Source organism: Lissotriton helveticus, chromosome 3_1, assembly GCF_964261635.1.
Source record: "Lissotriton helveticus chromosome 3_1, aLisHel1.1, whole genome shotgun sequence".
Classification (NCBI taxonomy): domain Eukaryota; kingdom Metazoa; phylum Chordata; class Amphibia; order Caudata; family Salamandridae; genus Lissotriton; species Lissotriton helveticus.
Genome location: NC_136061.1, coordinates 2,032,163,567 through 2,032,181,814, shown reverse-complemented (window position 1 = coordinate 2,032,181,814; position 18,248 = coordinate 2,032,163,567). Strand labels below are relative to the sequence as shown.

The window sequence follows — 18,248 nt, the reverse complement described above, 5'->3', positions numbered from 1 at the left end:
ATAGGGATACATTTATGATGACTGGCGCATCACCAGGGATGTGTTAGTCATTTTGTGCCGCTGTTCCGTCACCTATGGTGTGCTGCATTTACAATGCGGCGCATCATGGGGCAAAAACAGCACAGATGCGTGATGTATCTGTGCCGTAAAGGTGGCGCATTGCTGGAGTTGTATCGCAAGTGTGATGAAGCTCCAGCAAGGGTCGGGGGTGCCCCTGTCGCAGGGTTTCTGTTCTCACACAGAACTGTGGACAGAGGATTGGAACCTCGGCGAATTAGGGTGTCCCAAAACTCACGTTAGTAATCAAAAACTCCTTAGCAAGCTAGGTACAGTGTCACATTGGATATAACAAACTCTCAATGTTTAGACAATCCAGAATATGAACTTATAGTACCTCAGGATACGTGGAACTCATGAACAGTCGGTCGTTATAGATTTCTTAGAAACCAGAACATGGAGTTAAGAAGAACAGATGTGTATTTGAAATGTTTATTTACTAATGCCGTCTTCTCAGGCGTAGTACCTTAGATAATAAAAGTACACATATTATCAGTAGCAAAATTACCAGCATAGTTACTAGTACATAAAAAGTGAATGGTGATAGTATGTTAACATGCTGTAAATGAATAAGAGTTAGCAACACTTATAAGCAGCCGCGGGCCGTGGAGGGAGTTACGGTGAGGCGGGGAGGGGGAGAAGCAGGGTGGAGAATACAAGTACACATATTATCAGTAGCAAAATTACCAGCATAGTTACTAGTACATAAAAAGCGAATGGTGACAGTATGTTAACATGCTGTAAATGAATAAGAGTTAGCAACACTTATAAGCAGCCGCGGGCCGTGGAGGGAGTTACGGTGGGGCAGGGAGGCGGGGAGGGGGAGGGGCAAGGTAGAGAGGGCTCCACCCTGCTTCTCCCCCTCCCCGCCTCCCTGCCCCATCGTAACTCCCTCCACGGCCCGCGGCTGCTTATATCTCACCCTCCCTAATACACATATTATATTATTTGCTAAGAAGGTCTCTTTGTGTTGGTTTAGGGCGTGCCCATACTTTAGTGTCTTAGATTTGAAGGAATCACATCAGCATACACCAGCTCTCTCTTCATGTGAACCGCATCAACTGTTGTGTATGTGTGTTCGGCAAAGCAATATAAAACCCGCCTCATGCCCAGAATTGGCAGAAGTTGCACTTATGTTATGAGTATGAAGTCGTGGAGATCAGACCTCATAACAATTCTGTATCGTGTTGTTCTTGAAACTTTAGCACTCGCTGTACAGATATAGTTTAACAAGTAAAGCAGATAGTAGACCAATAACATATTATTCTCATGTAAACCACGATGAACTACTAGGTGGAAAGCTAAAGCAACAACTAAGTGTCGTGTGCAGAAGTTGCAAAAAAGGAAAAATGGCGTTTAAACCGGTAATGAGCCCATGCTAACTTAACACGGTGTAAAGATATCCAGGACCTAGATGACACCTCCTCATGATCCGGAAACGAACTGAATAAGATAATAGAAGTGCCATCTCATGAGAGCAGATTGCAAGGTTATATGTGGACGGTCCGCAAGGTAAAGCATTAAAAACTAGGAAAATTTAATGCTAAAGAAAAATAAAACAGCCAAGTACTTTATCGAGTCTTAAGCCAATAGGCAAGGTAAATAATAAAAACTTGACAAATAAGTCAATGAATTGTCAATGAAATGCTAGTACTCAGCATATCAAACATGAAAAAGGTCTATGACATAACTGTGTATGCAAAATAAGCTGCAACAGCCTCCAATAGGAAGTCACCGTCTTCATCCGAAAACAGTTCAGCCATCCAATTTAAAAGCGGAAAAGAACATACGTGCTCTCCCAGCACCGGATCCTCTATCACCATCAGAGGACAGCTCGGTGGGTTTTCAAGAAAGCTCTGTTCCAAGAAAGACTGTGCTGCCGCCAGTAAATTCCAGGGACCAAGTAGTCCATGCATCAATGCCACAGCCATAATCCTTTCGCCAGGACAAACCAACTCGTGAGTAATGATAGGAGTCATCAGCTGATTAAAGTCGACGTCAGGAGAAACCGGTCCGCAGAGACACAAATCAATGGCCCAATCGAAATCACAGGTCAGGCAGTGAAATACAGGCTGGACACAGGTGAAGTAGGAGAACCGAAAAGATAATCCATATGCCGTGCTTAATATCGCCAACGGCATTGTGCCATAATATTCTAGCATGCGATTGCGGAACAGTGTCAGCAGCTGCAGGGTCGGAGGTTGCATAGGAGGGACATCCATATTTAAAAATGTAAAAAAGCACAAGAGCGTCCGCTGGTAATGCAAGTAAAAATGCCAATCTACGAACCAGAGTGCAGAAAATACAATGAAAGGAAGCAGGGATGACTCCAAAGATTTTCTCAAATGAAGTCACGAGACCACTGGTAACAACTTTAAAAAAGTGTGCCAGGGACTTTGTGGAGGATGCGTTAAAGATAGTCGGAAACATGTTGCTGAAATTGAAAGGCAAATCTTAATTGAAAAGGGTGTGCACCTCTGTATGGGTGTTCGCTATGTGAAGTACGAAAGTTTCACGGGCCGAACTCAAGGCCACCTCTCTCTGAGACAAAAGAGCTCTTATTCTTGCCATGCCGTTGAAACGTGTCCCAAGGTTGGTATTTGTGGCCAGATTGAAAACTCCCTATGTTCATGTGTGGGAGGAAATAGAACATTTCTGCAGCAAATAACCCGTTCACTTACTGTTACGATAAAAGGAATACTTTTAATTAACTCAGAACAATCTTCATTATTGAGCATCAAATAACTACCATTTTCCAACAACTTGAACGTGGGGATGATAGCAGGAACTGGCGTGCCTTGCAACACGCAAGCCATATTTGGTCGGTGTTTGTTGCATGAACCGTGTAACTGTATGTGCCTACACATTAGTGAATGATCTGGCGTCTCAGTGCATTCCTCTCCATTCAGATAAACTTCTTGATCATCTTTGAAACATCTGTATGTGTATGGAAGCGACCAGACCTCATGAAGAAAAGCACTACCTAAAGGTTCATAACGACCTATTGGTATATATTTCATACAATTTGAAAACTTATATAAAGCAAAAGGCAGCGTTATTAAACCGTGGATAAGGCATGTTGCCAAAAAACCCGCAATCCTCTGCTGATGATGTCACTGAGCATGTCATGAATGATGTAATATGTGACATCATCAGCAGTGGATTACGGGTAATGGTATCTCTAGTTTACTCCCTTATAGCTGTGTTTCTTTTAACATAAGTGTCTGTTTCCTTCCCTTATACTTACTGTTTTTGGTTCGCTTCCGGTTCGCGTACCAGCGAGCGAACTAGGAAGCGAACTAAGAGAAATAGAGGTTGGCACAGTTCCAAATATTGTACCAATTTTTTAATAACGGGGAGGTAGTTCTGAAAATAACTTTTTTTTTTATTTTTCTGAACATTTTTTTACTGTTTTTGAATTTTTCGGAACAGTTTTATATTTTTTTGGGTTTTTCTTGGAGGGGGCAATGAAAACGATTCATTGTAAAGGGCTCAACAGGAGCAACAAAACAAAAAAAAGAAGTATTTATTATTTTGGGCGTTTCGGACAAACTTGCATATGATAGTCAATAGCTCTGTTGATCAGAGTGATGCTTTTTTCTCCGTAGGAAATGAATCCATCGCAAAATGCGCAGATGTGTTTTACATCACCAAATCTCATTTGTATATTTGGCACCATCTCCCTGCCCTCTGGTCCCGTTACTTCCGGTACAACAGATCTTCTGGCCATAATAGGGAGATTATCTAGGTCGTTCCGAAACTGTGCAGCACTGTAGTTGTTAGGATGCCACCTAGTCATATGGCGATGCATTGTGTAGTTTCCGAAACTGTATTTTTTGTCGGTCCCTCTGGACAGTCTATCTTGACATATAAGGCAAGTTACGTATCTTGCATTTACTTTTTTCTGACCTTTGGGAATTTTAAAAAATTGCCAAATGAAGTTTTCTTTCCGGTGAGACGTCCTGGGCTGCTCAGGCAAAAACTGCCTCTCTTCGTGCTCGTCCTCCTGTTCCTCTTCTTCTTCTTCTTGTTGAATTAGAACTTGAGCAGGTGGTCCACTCTTCCTTGGATGTGGTGGAGGTGGTGGGGAAGCACCAGCTGAAGCTACTAAAGAAGCCATTGCTCAGTGATCACAAAGGGTCTTTCTCTCACAATGATGAAAGTCAGAGTGAGGAAAGAAGGAGGGATTTTCATCATTTGGGAAAAACAAGAGTTCTCAACCAATCAAAAGTGTTCATTTTAGATTATATGACCTAGTCTTACATCATTAGGAAACCAAAAGTGAAATGAACCAATGAAAAGTGTTATTACCAAGTCACATGACTTGCTGTGTTTACGTTAAGCGCTTTGCAGGGCCTCCCGGTTTGCTTCCAGAAACCTGCGCTTTGCGACTCGCTTCGCGTACCAGTTCGCTAACGTAGCATGTCATATGACGTATCACGTGACAACGTGAAACGTCATGCGGACGGGAGGCGTCACGATGTTGTTTTCTAACGCGGCACTTGCGGTAAAGAAACGTTTACCGGCTCGCGGTCTATTTCGCGGCATCAAGGTCAGCTAACGGGAAGCTTCCCGATTCGCGAAGCGGGAACGAAGAAAAAAAAATATTTAAAAAAAAAATTATTCATAAACATATAAAATATATTTTTGGATTTAAAGAAGAATACATTTTACAGCTACAGATATTAGCTGTTAAAAAACCAATGAAATTCACAGAAAAAACCATAGGTTATAGACCATATATAGTTAGGAATTAGCATTTACAAAACCTTGAAAATTCACTGAAAAAACCATAGGTTATAGACCATATGTAGTTAGGAATTAGCATTTAGAAAACCTTTTTTTACTCACACAAAACCATTGAAATTCCATATATAGTTAGTTGCACTAACTATATATCGCGCACCCGCAATCCACTGCTGATGATGTCACATATTACATCATTCATGACATGGTCAGTGACATCACTGATGACATCACTGATGACATCTCAAATGACATCACTGATGACATCACTGATGACGTCTCATTTGGCATCATTCTTGTGCTAATACGATAAACCTCTTCAGACTCTAATATAACCTTAGATACACTCAGTGTATACAGACACTCACACACTGCCACTCATCCATGGAGTTACTCACACACCCAGTCAGTCATGCAAAGAAACAATCTCACCTCCATTTCTTCAACTATACAGTTATACACACCTTACTTATTGAAACATATACTAACACATATTTACTCTCTTATACAATCCCTGATACAAGTTCACAATGATCGATACAACCACTCACTCAGTGGCTCTCATGCACAGTTATTTATATATGCCAACTCTCACATGTACTGTGTTTTACATATGTACTTACTATGACATGTAGCATTGAGATATCCATTCACTCATCAATACACTCATGCACACAGTCAACTGCCCATGTAGCTGTTTCCACATGCACTCTTGAACTCATACACCTAGTGAATAAACTGCTCACACATCTATGCACAGAGTCACACACCTTCCAGCCACCCCCACACAAACTCAATCTCCCATAGAAATACTTGGGCAACCAATTAATAACACATATAGCCTCTCGTATAGCTAATGATCAACACATGCAGCAGTTTACATCACAACAGACATAATGATGCACAAATTAAGACAGTTTAGTCACTAACCCATGCATTCAGTGAGACACATTTAATCACTCACTCATACAGTCAGTCACGCACCTACTAAATCCTTCATCCAGACACTTATACATCCACTCATTCTTCAATATCTAAGACATATTTTAACTTTACAGAAACATACAGTCACTGGATGTTGTCATCAGTGATGTCATTTGAGATGTCATCAGTGATGTCATCAGTGATGTCACTGACCATGTCATGAATGATGTAATATGTGACATCATCAGCAGTGGATTGCGGGTGCGCGATATATAGTTAGTGCAACTAACTATATATGGAATTTCAATGGTTTTGTGTGAGTAAAATAAGGTTTTCTAAATGCTAATTCCTAACTATATATGGTCTATAACCTATGGTTTTTTCAGTGAATTTTCAAGGTTTTGTAAATGCTAATTCCTAACTATAAATGGTCTATAACCTATGGTTTTTTCTGTGAATATATATATATATATATATATATATATATATATATATATATATATATATATATATATATATATATATATATATATATATATATATATATACCGGAATGACCAGAGCCCACCTGTCAGCCCGGGACGAGATGAGGCGGTGTTGAGGCAATTTTGCTTCACGCTGGGCGAGGAATGATTGCCTTCCTTGCCCCCGCTTATTTAAAACCCGGATACTTTCAGGTTGGAACGGTTGGGGACCTGAGGAGATATCGTGTTCCAGAAGCATGAGGCATGGAGAGCCGACACCTTCGTAGCACCAACCCGCCCTGCGCAACATCGCCCAGAAGTGCTTACCAACAACTATGCATGCTGGGACTGGTAGTCACAGAACATGGAGTGACCTACCAGAGATGTCCACGATAGGCATTCAACATTTGGGGGTGGAGAGATGACCGACCAATCAGCATAGGGCAAGATACTTTATCTGTGATACCCGCCCTACACCTGAAGCAACACACCACTGGCGCTGAGGAAGGCTAAAGTTATTGCCGAAATGCATCCGCCGATAGTGGGTGGTGGTTCTGCTCTCTTACCTCTGTGATGGAATAAAGGTGTTTCCTCGTGTTCCCCTGCTGTGGCCTCGCACTTTGTCTTCGGAGGAGGTGTGGATTTGGATTTACAGCGCGATTTCCAGTGTCACGCACACGAGACCCCCGTTCCTTTAAGCAGGCTCTGGCTCACTGGTGTCTACGTTTGTGGAACATTGGAGCGGATCCGGGTTACCGGAATGACCAGAGCCCACCTGTCAGCCCGGGACAAGATGAGGCGGTGTTGAGGCAATTTTGCTTCACGCTGGGCGAGAAATGATTGCCTTCCTTGCCCCCGCTTATTTAAAACCCGGATACTTTCAGGTTGGAATGGTTGGGGACCTGAGGAGATATCGTGTTCCAGAAGCATGAGGCACGGAGAGCCGACACCTTCGTAGCACCAACCCGCCCTGCGCAACATCGCCCAGAAGTGCTTACCAACAACTATGCATGCTGGGACGGGTAGTCACAGAACATGGAGTGATCTACCAGAGATGTCCACGATAGGCATTCAACATTTGGGGGCGGAGCGATGCACGACCAATCAGCATAGGGCAAGATACTTTATCTGTGATACCCGCCCTACACCTGAAGCAACACACCACTGGCGCTGAGGAAGGCTAAAGTTATTGCCGAAATGCATCCGCCGATAGTGGGTGGTGGTTCTGCTCTCTTACCTCTGTGATGGAATAAAGGTGTTACCTCGCGTTCCCCTGCTGTGGCCTCGCACTTTGTCTTCGGAGGAGGTGTGGATTTGGATTTACAGCGCGATTTCCAGTGTCGCGCACACGAGGCCCCCGTTCCTTTAAGCAGGCTCTGGCTCACTGGTGTCTACGTTTGTGGAACATTGGAGCGGATCCGGGTTACCGGAATGACCAGAGCCCACCTGTCAGCCCGGGACCTGATGAGGTGGTGTTGAGGAAATTTTGCTTCATGCTGGGCGAGGAATCATTGCCTTCCTTGCCCCCGCTTATTTAAAACCCGGATACTTTCAGGTTGGAACAGTTGGGGACCTGAGGAGATATCGTGTGCCAGAAGCATGAGGCACGGAGAGCCGACACCTTTGTAGCACCAACCCGCCCTGCGCAACATCGCCAGAAGTGCTTACCAACAACTATGCATGCCGGGACTGGTAGTCACAGAACATGGAGTGACCTACCAGAGATGTCCACGATAGGCATTCAACATTTGGGGGCGGAGCCATGCACGACCAATCAGCATAGGGCAAGATACTTTATCTGTGATACCCGCCCTACACCTGAAGCAACACACCACTGGCGCTGAGGAAGGCTAAAGGTATTGCCGAAATGCATCCGCCGATAGTGGGTGGTGGTTCTGCTCTCTTACCTCTGTGATGGAATAAAGGTGTTTCCTCGTGTTCCCCTGATGTGGCCTCGCACTTTGTCTTCGGAGGAGGTGTGGATTTGGATTTACAGCGCGATTTCCAGTGTCGCGCACACGAGGCCCCCGTTCCTTTAAGCAGGCTCTGGCTCACTGGTGTCTACGTTTGTGGAACATTGGAGCGGATCCGGGTTACCGGAATGACCAGAGCCCACCTGTCAGCCCGGGACGAGATGAGGCAGTGTTGAGGCAATTTTGCTTCATGCTGGGCGAGGAATGATTGCCTTCCTTGCCCCCGCTTATTTAAAACCCGGATACTTTCAGGTTGGAACGGTTGGGGACCTGAGGAGATATCGTGTGCCAGAAGCATGAGGCACGGAGAGCCGACACCTTTGTAGCACCAACCCGCTCTGCGCAACATCGCCCAGAAGTGCTTACCAACAACTATGCATGCTGGGACTGGTAGTCACAGAACATGGAGTGACCTACCAGAGATGTCCACAATAGGCATTCAACATTTGGGGGCAGAGCGATGCACGACCAATCAGCATAGGGCAAGATACTTTATCACCTACATCTGAAGCAACACACCACTGGCGCTGAGGAAGGCTAAAGGTATTGCCGAAATGCATCCGCCGATAGTGGGTGGTGATTCTGCTCTCTTACCTCTGTGATGGAATAAAGGTGTTTCCTCGTGTTCCCTTGCTGTGGCCTCGCACTTTGTCTTCGGAGGAGGTGTGGATTTGGATACATATATATATATATATATATATATATATATATATATATATATATATATATATATATATATATATATATATATATATATATTTGTTTCCAAGATTTGTCAAAAGCAAGAGGACGCAATCAGTAACAGATGTTCAAACCAAACCTTTATTCTGCGGGGAGACGATATTGCAGTCCTGAAAACGATAGCGCCTGACCGGTTTTGGAGCCCCCTGCTCCTTTCTCAAAGGTGTGGCTGTCAACCGCCCTTCAGTAGGCCGCTGTCGGTGCACTGTTATTCCAATGCATACTGGGCTTTGTAGTTGGCCTGAACACAATTATTTCCCTCTGGTGGGTTCTGCATGCAAAACAGTAATTTGTCCATATTTTCTGCCCTCTAGCGGGCCTCAGGACGGCAAATATGCGGTCCATATTTCATAGACTGATACTCCACGAAACTGGTTCGCACAGTTCAAACCATGTAGACCCTGATGACGGTGCAATCCTCCACAGCTTGGACTGCCGTGATTGTGTCCTCCTGGACCTGTCAGCGGCCTTTGAAACAGTCTGCCACCACACGCTACGAACACGCCTCCACAACGCCGGGATCTAAGAGAAGGCCCTGGACTGGACCACTTTCTTCCTGTCTGGCAGAACACAGAGTGTCCGCCTTCCCTCCTTCCGCTCCGAAGCCACCGAGATTATCTGCGTGTACCCCATGGCTCATCTCTCAGGCCAATTCTGTATAACATCTACACCGCTCGCCCACGTCGCCACAACCGCAACATCGTCTCCTACGCCAATGACACCCAGCTGCTCCTCTCCCTCACCAAGGACCCGCACACCGCCAAAACCAACCTTCATGAAGGAATGAAGGCCGTCGCTGAATAGATGAGGAACAGCCGACTGAAGATGAACTCAGACAAGATGGAGAAGGTCTTGATTGGAGGAGGGATGGTAAAGAGGGGGCTAGGTTGTAAGTGTTTCTAGGGATAAATATTGAGCAGTGTTGAGAAGTACATAAAAATTATAATTGAAGTTATGCTCAGCTGCTTGGACCAGGATATTGCCTTTTCTCTATATGGATACTAAAGATGTAACGTAAGAAGTTCACCTATGATGTTCAATGATAGTGAAGATAGTGAGCTTGGGGCCATATGGAATTTTGGCTGATTTAGATACTTAGAAAGAGCTCTTTCCATCTCACAGCAGGCATAGAAGAGGTACATTTTTTTGTCTGCCTTTTTTTGTACATTGGTAGAAATCAGGAATGTTTCGGGGTGGTCTTTGAGCTCCATGTGCCTATGGTTTTTATGACCATGTTTCCAGAGATTAGGGGGTGATCATGCTGAAGGAGCTGGTACCGATTGTCTGTAGTCTGTAGTTGGGTGTGGGATCCATTGAGTATTCGTGGATGCAGTTTATTGGGGTATCGCAAGTGTTAGCAGCCTAGTGAAGGGTGCCAGTGATTAATTCCACTGTAAGGATATAGTTGAGTATGGTTCTGAAGAGACCAGCAGAGTGCTGTATGACTCCGCAAGAGACACAGCTCTACTGGGAAGTGGCTCAGCAGTAGACAAGGATATACCAAGCATATATAGGATGTGAGCCGCACCAGGTATTGGATGCATAGAGGGGTTGTCTGAGACGGCCAAAATACTAAGCTGGAATATTGCTGGGTTACGCTCAAAAAGAGACGATGAGGTCTGGATAAATTTCCTGAAGGAGTATGATATTGTAGCCTTACAAGAGACATGGGATAGTGAGTGTAGGTTCTGGGTCACTGGCTATACATCATACTTTGTCCCTGCCTGCCGCTCTCCGGCAGGTAGAGACAGAGGCGGTCTGATGTTGCTGGTGTCGGTGAAATTAGCAGGTACAGCTAAAAAGCTAGATTCCACTTCCCCCAATCACCTGATAGTAGAAGTCAGATTGACTAATATCACAACCCTCCTACTTATTAATTTTTACAACTCTATGGTAGGGGAGAATCCAAATGAGCACCTTTTTGCACTGGTCACATTTTTAAATGTGTATATGGAAAGTCAAACCACTTTTGTTTATTATATTTTGATGGGAGATTTTAATATTCATTTGTGTCATTTAAATTGTCAGTTTGTTGACGAGGATGGTCCTCCTAACTCAACCCCCCAACACTTTGAACATTCTGCAAAGGGGGAGCACTGGAGGACTGCCTGTCAACTATGGACCTGTATGAACCTGGCTTTCTTGATAGGAATGACCGGGTGGTGACATATAGAGCCAGGGAGAGTAAATCTATTATAGATTATATATTTTTATCTCCTGGCCTTCTAGGCTATGTAACTTTCTACAATGCCGTCCCCTCCACGTACAGTGACCACAACCCTGTGATACTGGAACTGGATCATACTTTTATCCTTTTTAATAAACAGAGTGCTTCTACAGCAGTACTGGAGGCTAAACCTAAGGATCAAGGGAGGAGAATAAAGTGGGATAAAGTAATTCCAGATGAATTTTTTAATACCATCAGCTTGAAAGTTGGAGATGATTTGAACGTCTGCTTGGTCCCCTTAAGTAAGGGAGGGGGTGTTATTGCCTCCTTTGAGACAATTTGTGCCCAAGTGGCCAAAGAACTCACAGTGAAAACCCGCCCCAAGAATATATTGGGCAAGGGATGGTTTGATCAAAATTGCTCCAGAGCACATAATCTGCTTATCAGGGCCTTGAAAAAGTCTCCTCGAGATAAACTGCAAGTTCTGCAGCTGAGGAAAGCATATAAATCCACAGTTCAGGCTAGTAAAAATTAAATTAAAAGGGATGCCTGGGCCGCACTGATGGATAAGGCTACCATAAGGGACAGCTCTAAATTTTGGGCGATAGTTAACAACCCGTTATTTTCCGGCGCTGTGAACGGCGCTTTGGAAATAAATATCTCCGAAGGATATTAGTTAAACCATTTTGAGGCAATCTACGGGAGTAACCTGGAGATTGAAAGCTTTGAGGTCCCTTCGATTAATTCGACCGGGACATCATTGTTTTTCACTAATGAGGAGGTAGGGAAGGCGATATAGGATACTGCGGGCCATAAGGCCCCTGGCCCAGATGGTGTGCCCTCCGATTTATATAAGACCAACCGTAAATATTGGGCCAAAATTCTTACAAATGTTTTTAACACCTCAGTTGTCGCAAGGCGCCCAGCTACTTGGTCTTGTTCAACCATCATTCCAGTGTTTAAAAAGGGCCAAAGGGGTGACCCCAAATGTTACAGGCCAATATCCCTACTGGACTCCTCCGTTAAAATCTTGGGGAAGGTGATATTGGCAAAAATAACGGACTGGGCTGTAGAAAATAACATCTTGTCAACGCTCAGTACGGGTTTCGAGCCGGCAGAGGCACGGAAGACCAGTGCCTCAATCTGCATCTAATTATAAATAAATATACGGTGGTAGCCAAAGGTTCAGTTTATTTGGGTTTCATGGACCTGTCCACAGCCTTTGACCTAGTTAATAGGTCAAGGCTGTGGACCATACTACTGGACCTGGGGTTGGACCGTGCACTGGTGTACTTCCTGGCTGAACTTCACAGGGACCTCTATGCATCCATAAGAATGACACAGGAGGGGGAGTGCACGGCTAGGTTTAGGTCTGGGAGAGGAGTGCGCCAAGGGTGCATTTTGGCCCCTTTGCTCTTCACCTTATACATCAATTCACTGGAAGATTCATTGGTAAAGGCATCTCTTGACATTCCGCGTATGGGAGGAACGAACATCCCTGTACTCCTATACGCGGACGATGCCGTTCTGCTGGCACGGACCCCCCTTGGCCTTCAAAGATTGTTATATTCCTTCGGTGAATTTATGAAATCTTTAGACCTGATCATTAATACTGGCAAATCAAATGTTATGACACTGGGTTCTAATAAATATAGCTCCAAAACCTTTTTCTGTAATGAATGTGCGATCTCCAGGGTGAAAGTTTTTACGTACTTGGGGGTAGTGTTTGACGACATGGTTACCTGGGGCCCCCAAATTACCTCTAAAGTAAATGCGGTTAAAAGCTCTTCTGCCGCCATCCTAGGTTTCGCTAAACGGTTAGGGGGGAAACCATGTGAAGCACTTTTATCCATCTATAAAGCTAAGTCTATTGCTATTGCAAGATATGGGGCTGGCATTTAGGGGTATAAACAACATAAGCCTATCCAGACTGAGGAAAATAAAGTCCTCCGTGCCCTCCCCCAAGCAACAGCTACTTTTTCGGTCCATCAAGAGCTAGGGATGGGCTATATTACAGACATCATAAGCTTAGCCCCCATCGTATTATGGATAAAAACATGGTTGAACCCTAAACTCACCCTGAACCATGAGATTTTGAAAGATTGCATGAAACTGGAGAAATCAAAGGAAATCCAGTGGCTATCTTTTATCAAGAAAACCGCTATGGAATTGGGACGCCCTGAGATTTTTACTAATCCAGATGGGCTGGTAAAGGGTGACATCAATTGGGTTAAGTCTAATTTCAAGAAACTTAGAGACCAGGAGCGGGAATATGTGCAACTAAACAAACCTACTGTTAGGGCCCATTTCCTACTGATTGTGTCTCTATCTATCCAACCATATCTCAGTACCATTACGGTCCCATTCCATCGTTGGTTGATCACAAAATTTCTTTTTAATCAAATCCATTTCTTACTGTCTGATCCTATGGGTTGGAGTAGGCCAGAGGAAGCAGTACCATGCAAATGTGATGGCCATTCACCACAAGATATAATGCACTTTTTATTTCTCTGCTCCTTTTATACTAGTGGCAGGAAAAAGTTTATTCTCCCACTTTTAAAAGATAAGGGCTACCTACAAATTAAGCCAGCACTGCTCTATCTACAACGAATGGAATCCCCTGTGATCATGTTTGGCGTTGCTAATTTCTTCGTAGCATCCATTAGAAGCAGGAAGATTAGACTGGCGAAAATAATATAATGATGCCATAAGAATGTGTTCTTAAGAAATAATAATGAATTGATGTTTTTATGCAAAGATGCTTTTAAGTTTTTATTGTATTGATGTAACTCTGGCATTATTTATTTGTATAGTATACTTTTATGATTTTTATTAATCGAATAAAGTGTGTTTTGACTTGACTTGACTTGGATGCATTGGCTGAGGTTTGAATCACTACAGGGTATGCCTTAGTCCTAGTCAAGCATGTGTTAGGTAATACCCAACTGTCCACCTATTTGCTGCTTGAATACCCAAAGGGCAATGGTATATATATAGCAGTGTATAAGTGTGGTTCTGGGAGGTTTTTGATGCTGTAATTCTATTTATGGCAGATGGATCCCTGCTGTGCTTTATGCAGTGAACATCTTTGCCTTCCATGTCCCTTGAAGGGTAGCCCACACCTCTCCGGTTTCAGTAGTTTCTGAGGAAGAAGGTAGACCTTTGTCAGCCCCACTGGTGTTGCTGCACTTCTTTGTGCCTCACTACTGCCATGCTGGAGTCCATAATGCAATAAAATGAACTGCAAGGTTATGACCCACCTCAGAATGTCAAGTAGGATTTCCCCAGAGTGCCCCATAGGATGTGTATAATGCCACCTTGATGGTGTTCAAAAGGTTCCTGCATAATCCTGTCAGATGGATGAGGCAGTCACGGAGCTGTGGAACTGTTTCAGCTCTCAGACTCTGACCGTGGGATCAGCTGGTAGGTGAATGCTGCCCTGGGCGAAGCCAGAAAAAAGGCCACGGGATTCCCAGGACAGTGTAAAGGAGATAGTAAGACTGCAACAATGGTCGGCAAACACAGGCAGTAGGTAGATCCATGCAAGTACTTCTACTTCCTTAGATAGCAGCTTCCAGAGACTAAATTCTGGCAAGAGTAATCTCCTCTCAGGGCTCAGGGTCGCAGAGGCATAGCAGGCTGGAATTGTCTCCTTCTCCCAGATTGGGGGGAGGAGAGATGGGGCAGTACAGAAATGGTGGGCAGTATGTACATGGGGTGTGGAGCGAATAGAGCATTGGGGAAACCTCCACAGTAGTCTGGGGAAGTTGTCTGTCTGGGGGCTGGTTTGGATCCAGGGAGCGGAAGATGGCATGGAGTTACTCCATTAGATCCTAGCACAGCTTTCCAGGCATCGTTCTGGGAATGTCATGTGAATTTCTCAAAAGCTCCTTTTCCTATAGTGAGGAGTTCTTCATAGTGGAATGCTCTGTAAAGGGTTGCTCAAACCTCCTGAGCAAATTGACATTTATTTTTTCTCGACAGCGAAAACATGTGTCCCTATGGAGGATGCTCTTCCTCTACACCACAAGCAAATCTGCAGGGAGGTATGAATTTTGATTTTCTGATATTTAAGCTAAAGTACTATTTTTAAAATATTGTTAAACTTAAACATAGTGCAATGTAAAGTAGAATAAAAATGTTATATAAAACCAAACACTTACAAGAGTAGAGGCTTATTTCCAATCCCCTTGCACCGCCAGTGCGTCACTTTGGAAAAGGTGATGTACCAGCAGCACAAGGAGCTTGTAAATACGCGCCTTAAAGTGCCACATAAATTATGCAAAACAAGGCTAGGAACACTGGAGAGTTCCCAAGTTTAGGCGGAGAGATGTTCTCTAAATCTGCCCACCTCAAATCTCTGTTTTCCTAGCATAGTATTAGCACACTGCTATCCAGGCTAAACTAGAAAAGTGACAAATCCTTTTGCTATTTTTGCAGAAAAATCTTTGTTGCTTTTCTAGCTCAACATAGCATTGTGCTAATCCTATGCATGAAAACACTGCTAGAAAGCTGACATTTAATTAAAAAATAAAACAACTTAAATATAAATAACCGGTACATAATTAATAAGCAATAACAAATTATTAAGCATTTAACATTATTATAAAAATATTAGTAATTAAAAAAACTTCCCACACTATTCCTAAAAATAAAAATAAAACAACAACAACCACCTATACACAATACAAACAGCTAATCAGCATTTGGGAATTTGAATATACATTCAAAATAACAAGTTAAACTTCAATCCATAATATAACTATTGCAGTATTACATAATAAAAAAATTATTAATCAGTTACATATTTAGTGAATACCAAAATTAACAATTAAATTAAATAATACTTAAATTACTTCCTACCCTATACCCCTACAGCCCCAATAATCTGCTACTACATTATAGATTAATAATTTAATTGATAAAACAACAAATACATTTAACATTTTAAATTGCAATCTATGGTGCAAAAATGAATAACAATTGCAGTAACAATGCTAACACCCAAAACTAATATTTTAATGCATATATATTTTAGATAATATATATTAAATTTAACAAAAAAGCAATTTTAGAACTATTTAATTAAACAATATCAAATAAAACAATGTTATTTAAAACAATACTATGAACCCCAAAAAATATTCTTGACAGTGATATTCTGTGATACAGTATTTCTGTACTTAAGATATTTTTGACACAATTTCTTAGTAATAGGATATTAAAAATTCAATATTTAGTCCAAACAACTCTGTTCTTGTATTCAATTAGTGGAAGAAAAATTAGTAGAGCTCTTTATTTAGACGTTTTCAGAAGCTCTCCCTTTTATACCATCTCGCTATATTTGGCCTCACATAAATGGCATCATGCACTTAGCAACTCCACCCCCCCCAAATCCTTCTCCATGATACCACAGAACGTCATTACACAAACGTTTATTCACAGACAGGTATTGATTTTTTTTTTAATCTGTATTGAAAACTTCAGCATGGCTCAAACACCCATTAAAACTTCCAAGTGCTAAATCCTACGTGCCATAAAGAGATCAACTGCAAGACTCGCAAAATTATAAGTTGCAATTAAATATAGTGGGGCAGATTTACAAGCCCCCTGCGCCACCAGTATGAGAAATCGTAAATCTGGAAATACGTCTGAATACTGCGCCACCCTAGAGGTGGCGTAGCAAGGCGCAATGAGGAGAAATATTTTAATTTCTCCTTGTGTTTTCCTCTTTCAATACGTGCTGCATTCTACAGCACGCATTGAAAGAGGAAAATGCCTGTAGTGATTGTTCTTGTGCAGGAAGGTGCCCCTTCCTGCACAAAAACAATCTCCCCATAACGCAGGCATTATTGCACCATGGTGCAAGGGTGCCTGCTCCATCGCATGGCTGCAGTTTTGTGCGTCAGTGCAGGAGGAAGCACAGAGATGGGACATATTTTTGTAAATATGTCACATCCCTGTGCTTCGGAAGTACCGCAGTGTGGCAGGGCCAAAGGGCTTGCGGTGCCACGCTGAGGGACTTCCTTGTAGATCTGCCCCATCGAGTTTGCAAAAAGCAAGAAATGGGTGCAAATTCTGCCCCTTTAAGATCAAACTGACACCGGAGAAGATGTGAGTATTCCTTAAACAAAGCTATGTTTTTTATTTTTTTATAATTCTTCCCCATATAAGTTTCTAGTATTTCTCTTTGGCTTAGATGCCTGAGCCGAACGCTCAATCAAAAATTCCCTCATTATTAAATGAGTAGGCTTCTCGGACGTGGGATATGCTGGTTGTTTTGAATGACCTTTGCTACCACGAAGGTTTACATTCAGATCATGATCTTGGTGATGTGGATCTAACTCAGTGGTAAGTAAAAAGCAGAAAAAAGAACAATGCTTTGCAAAAAGCGGGTGTCGTATGGCACCTGAAAAATTCTTCAGGAGTGAAATGACAACATACTCATGCTCATATTAACACTGGCATTTTATTGAAAGATTATAGTGCACGTCTATAAAAAAACTTGATTGAACGTTAATTTGCAGTACTCAAACATGCCCCAGAACAAATATGCTTGTTTCAAGAGTGCTCATGGCACATTTAGGGTGGACAAAGTCCACACCAATTGTTAATATGGAAGACCAATTAAGCAGTGGTAAGTTTGTTTATGGCAAAGTATGTTGTTCTTCATCTTTAAAGCTAAAGCTTAAAATAAAGCAAATCCATGATTCAATGTAAAAAAATGTAAAGGACATGACTATGCAAGATAATTCCATTTGCTGTTTTATTGATCTTTTCCATAGGTTCTACAAAATGAAATTTAAAGATGTCACTTTTGAGAACTCCCGCTTCGATGATTGTTATTTTGAGGATGTGATAGGCAGTGATACTTTCTTCAAGAACTGCACCATTAGTCACACCATTTTCTACAACACAGGTAATTATGAATGAGTCAGTGAATTAATCTTTTTGTGAATTTTTACATAGAATAAACTGATGCATTTATAGTGAACAAAAATTAGAAAGCAATTTTCAATATCAGCTATGAGGAACTAAAGGGCCTGTTAGTGACCTGGTAGTGCAGTCACATGGCACACATGCTTAATGTGCTGCCCCAAACCCACACATTACAGGCACATTGTTCACAAACAGGAGCCTTGTTTCACAGTAGGTTGGTTTATATGCACGCATAAC

General features: G+C 42.6%; 1 protein-coding gene across 1 annotated transcript in view; it reads left to right on the top strand.

Annotated features, from left to right (window-relative positions):
• Nucleotides 1–18,248, top strand: part of SV2B (synaptic vesicle glycoprotein 2B) — a 624,280-nt gene that overhangs the window by 566,884 nt on the left and 39,148 nt on the right. The window contains exon 10 of the mRNA XM_078684094.1: nucleotides 17,858–17,991. Within this exon, the coding sequence (XP_078540220.1) occupies nucleotides 17,858–17,991 (134 nt within the window). The remainder of the gene's footprint in view (nucleotides 1–17,857; nucleotides 17,992–18,248) is intronic.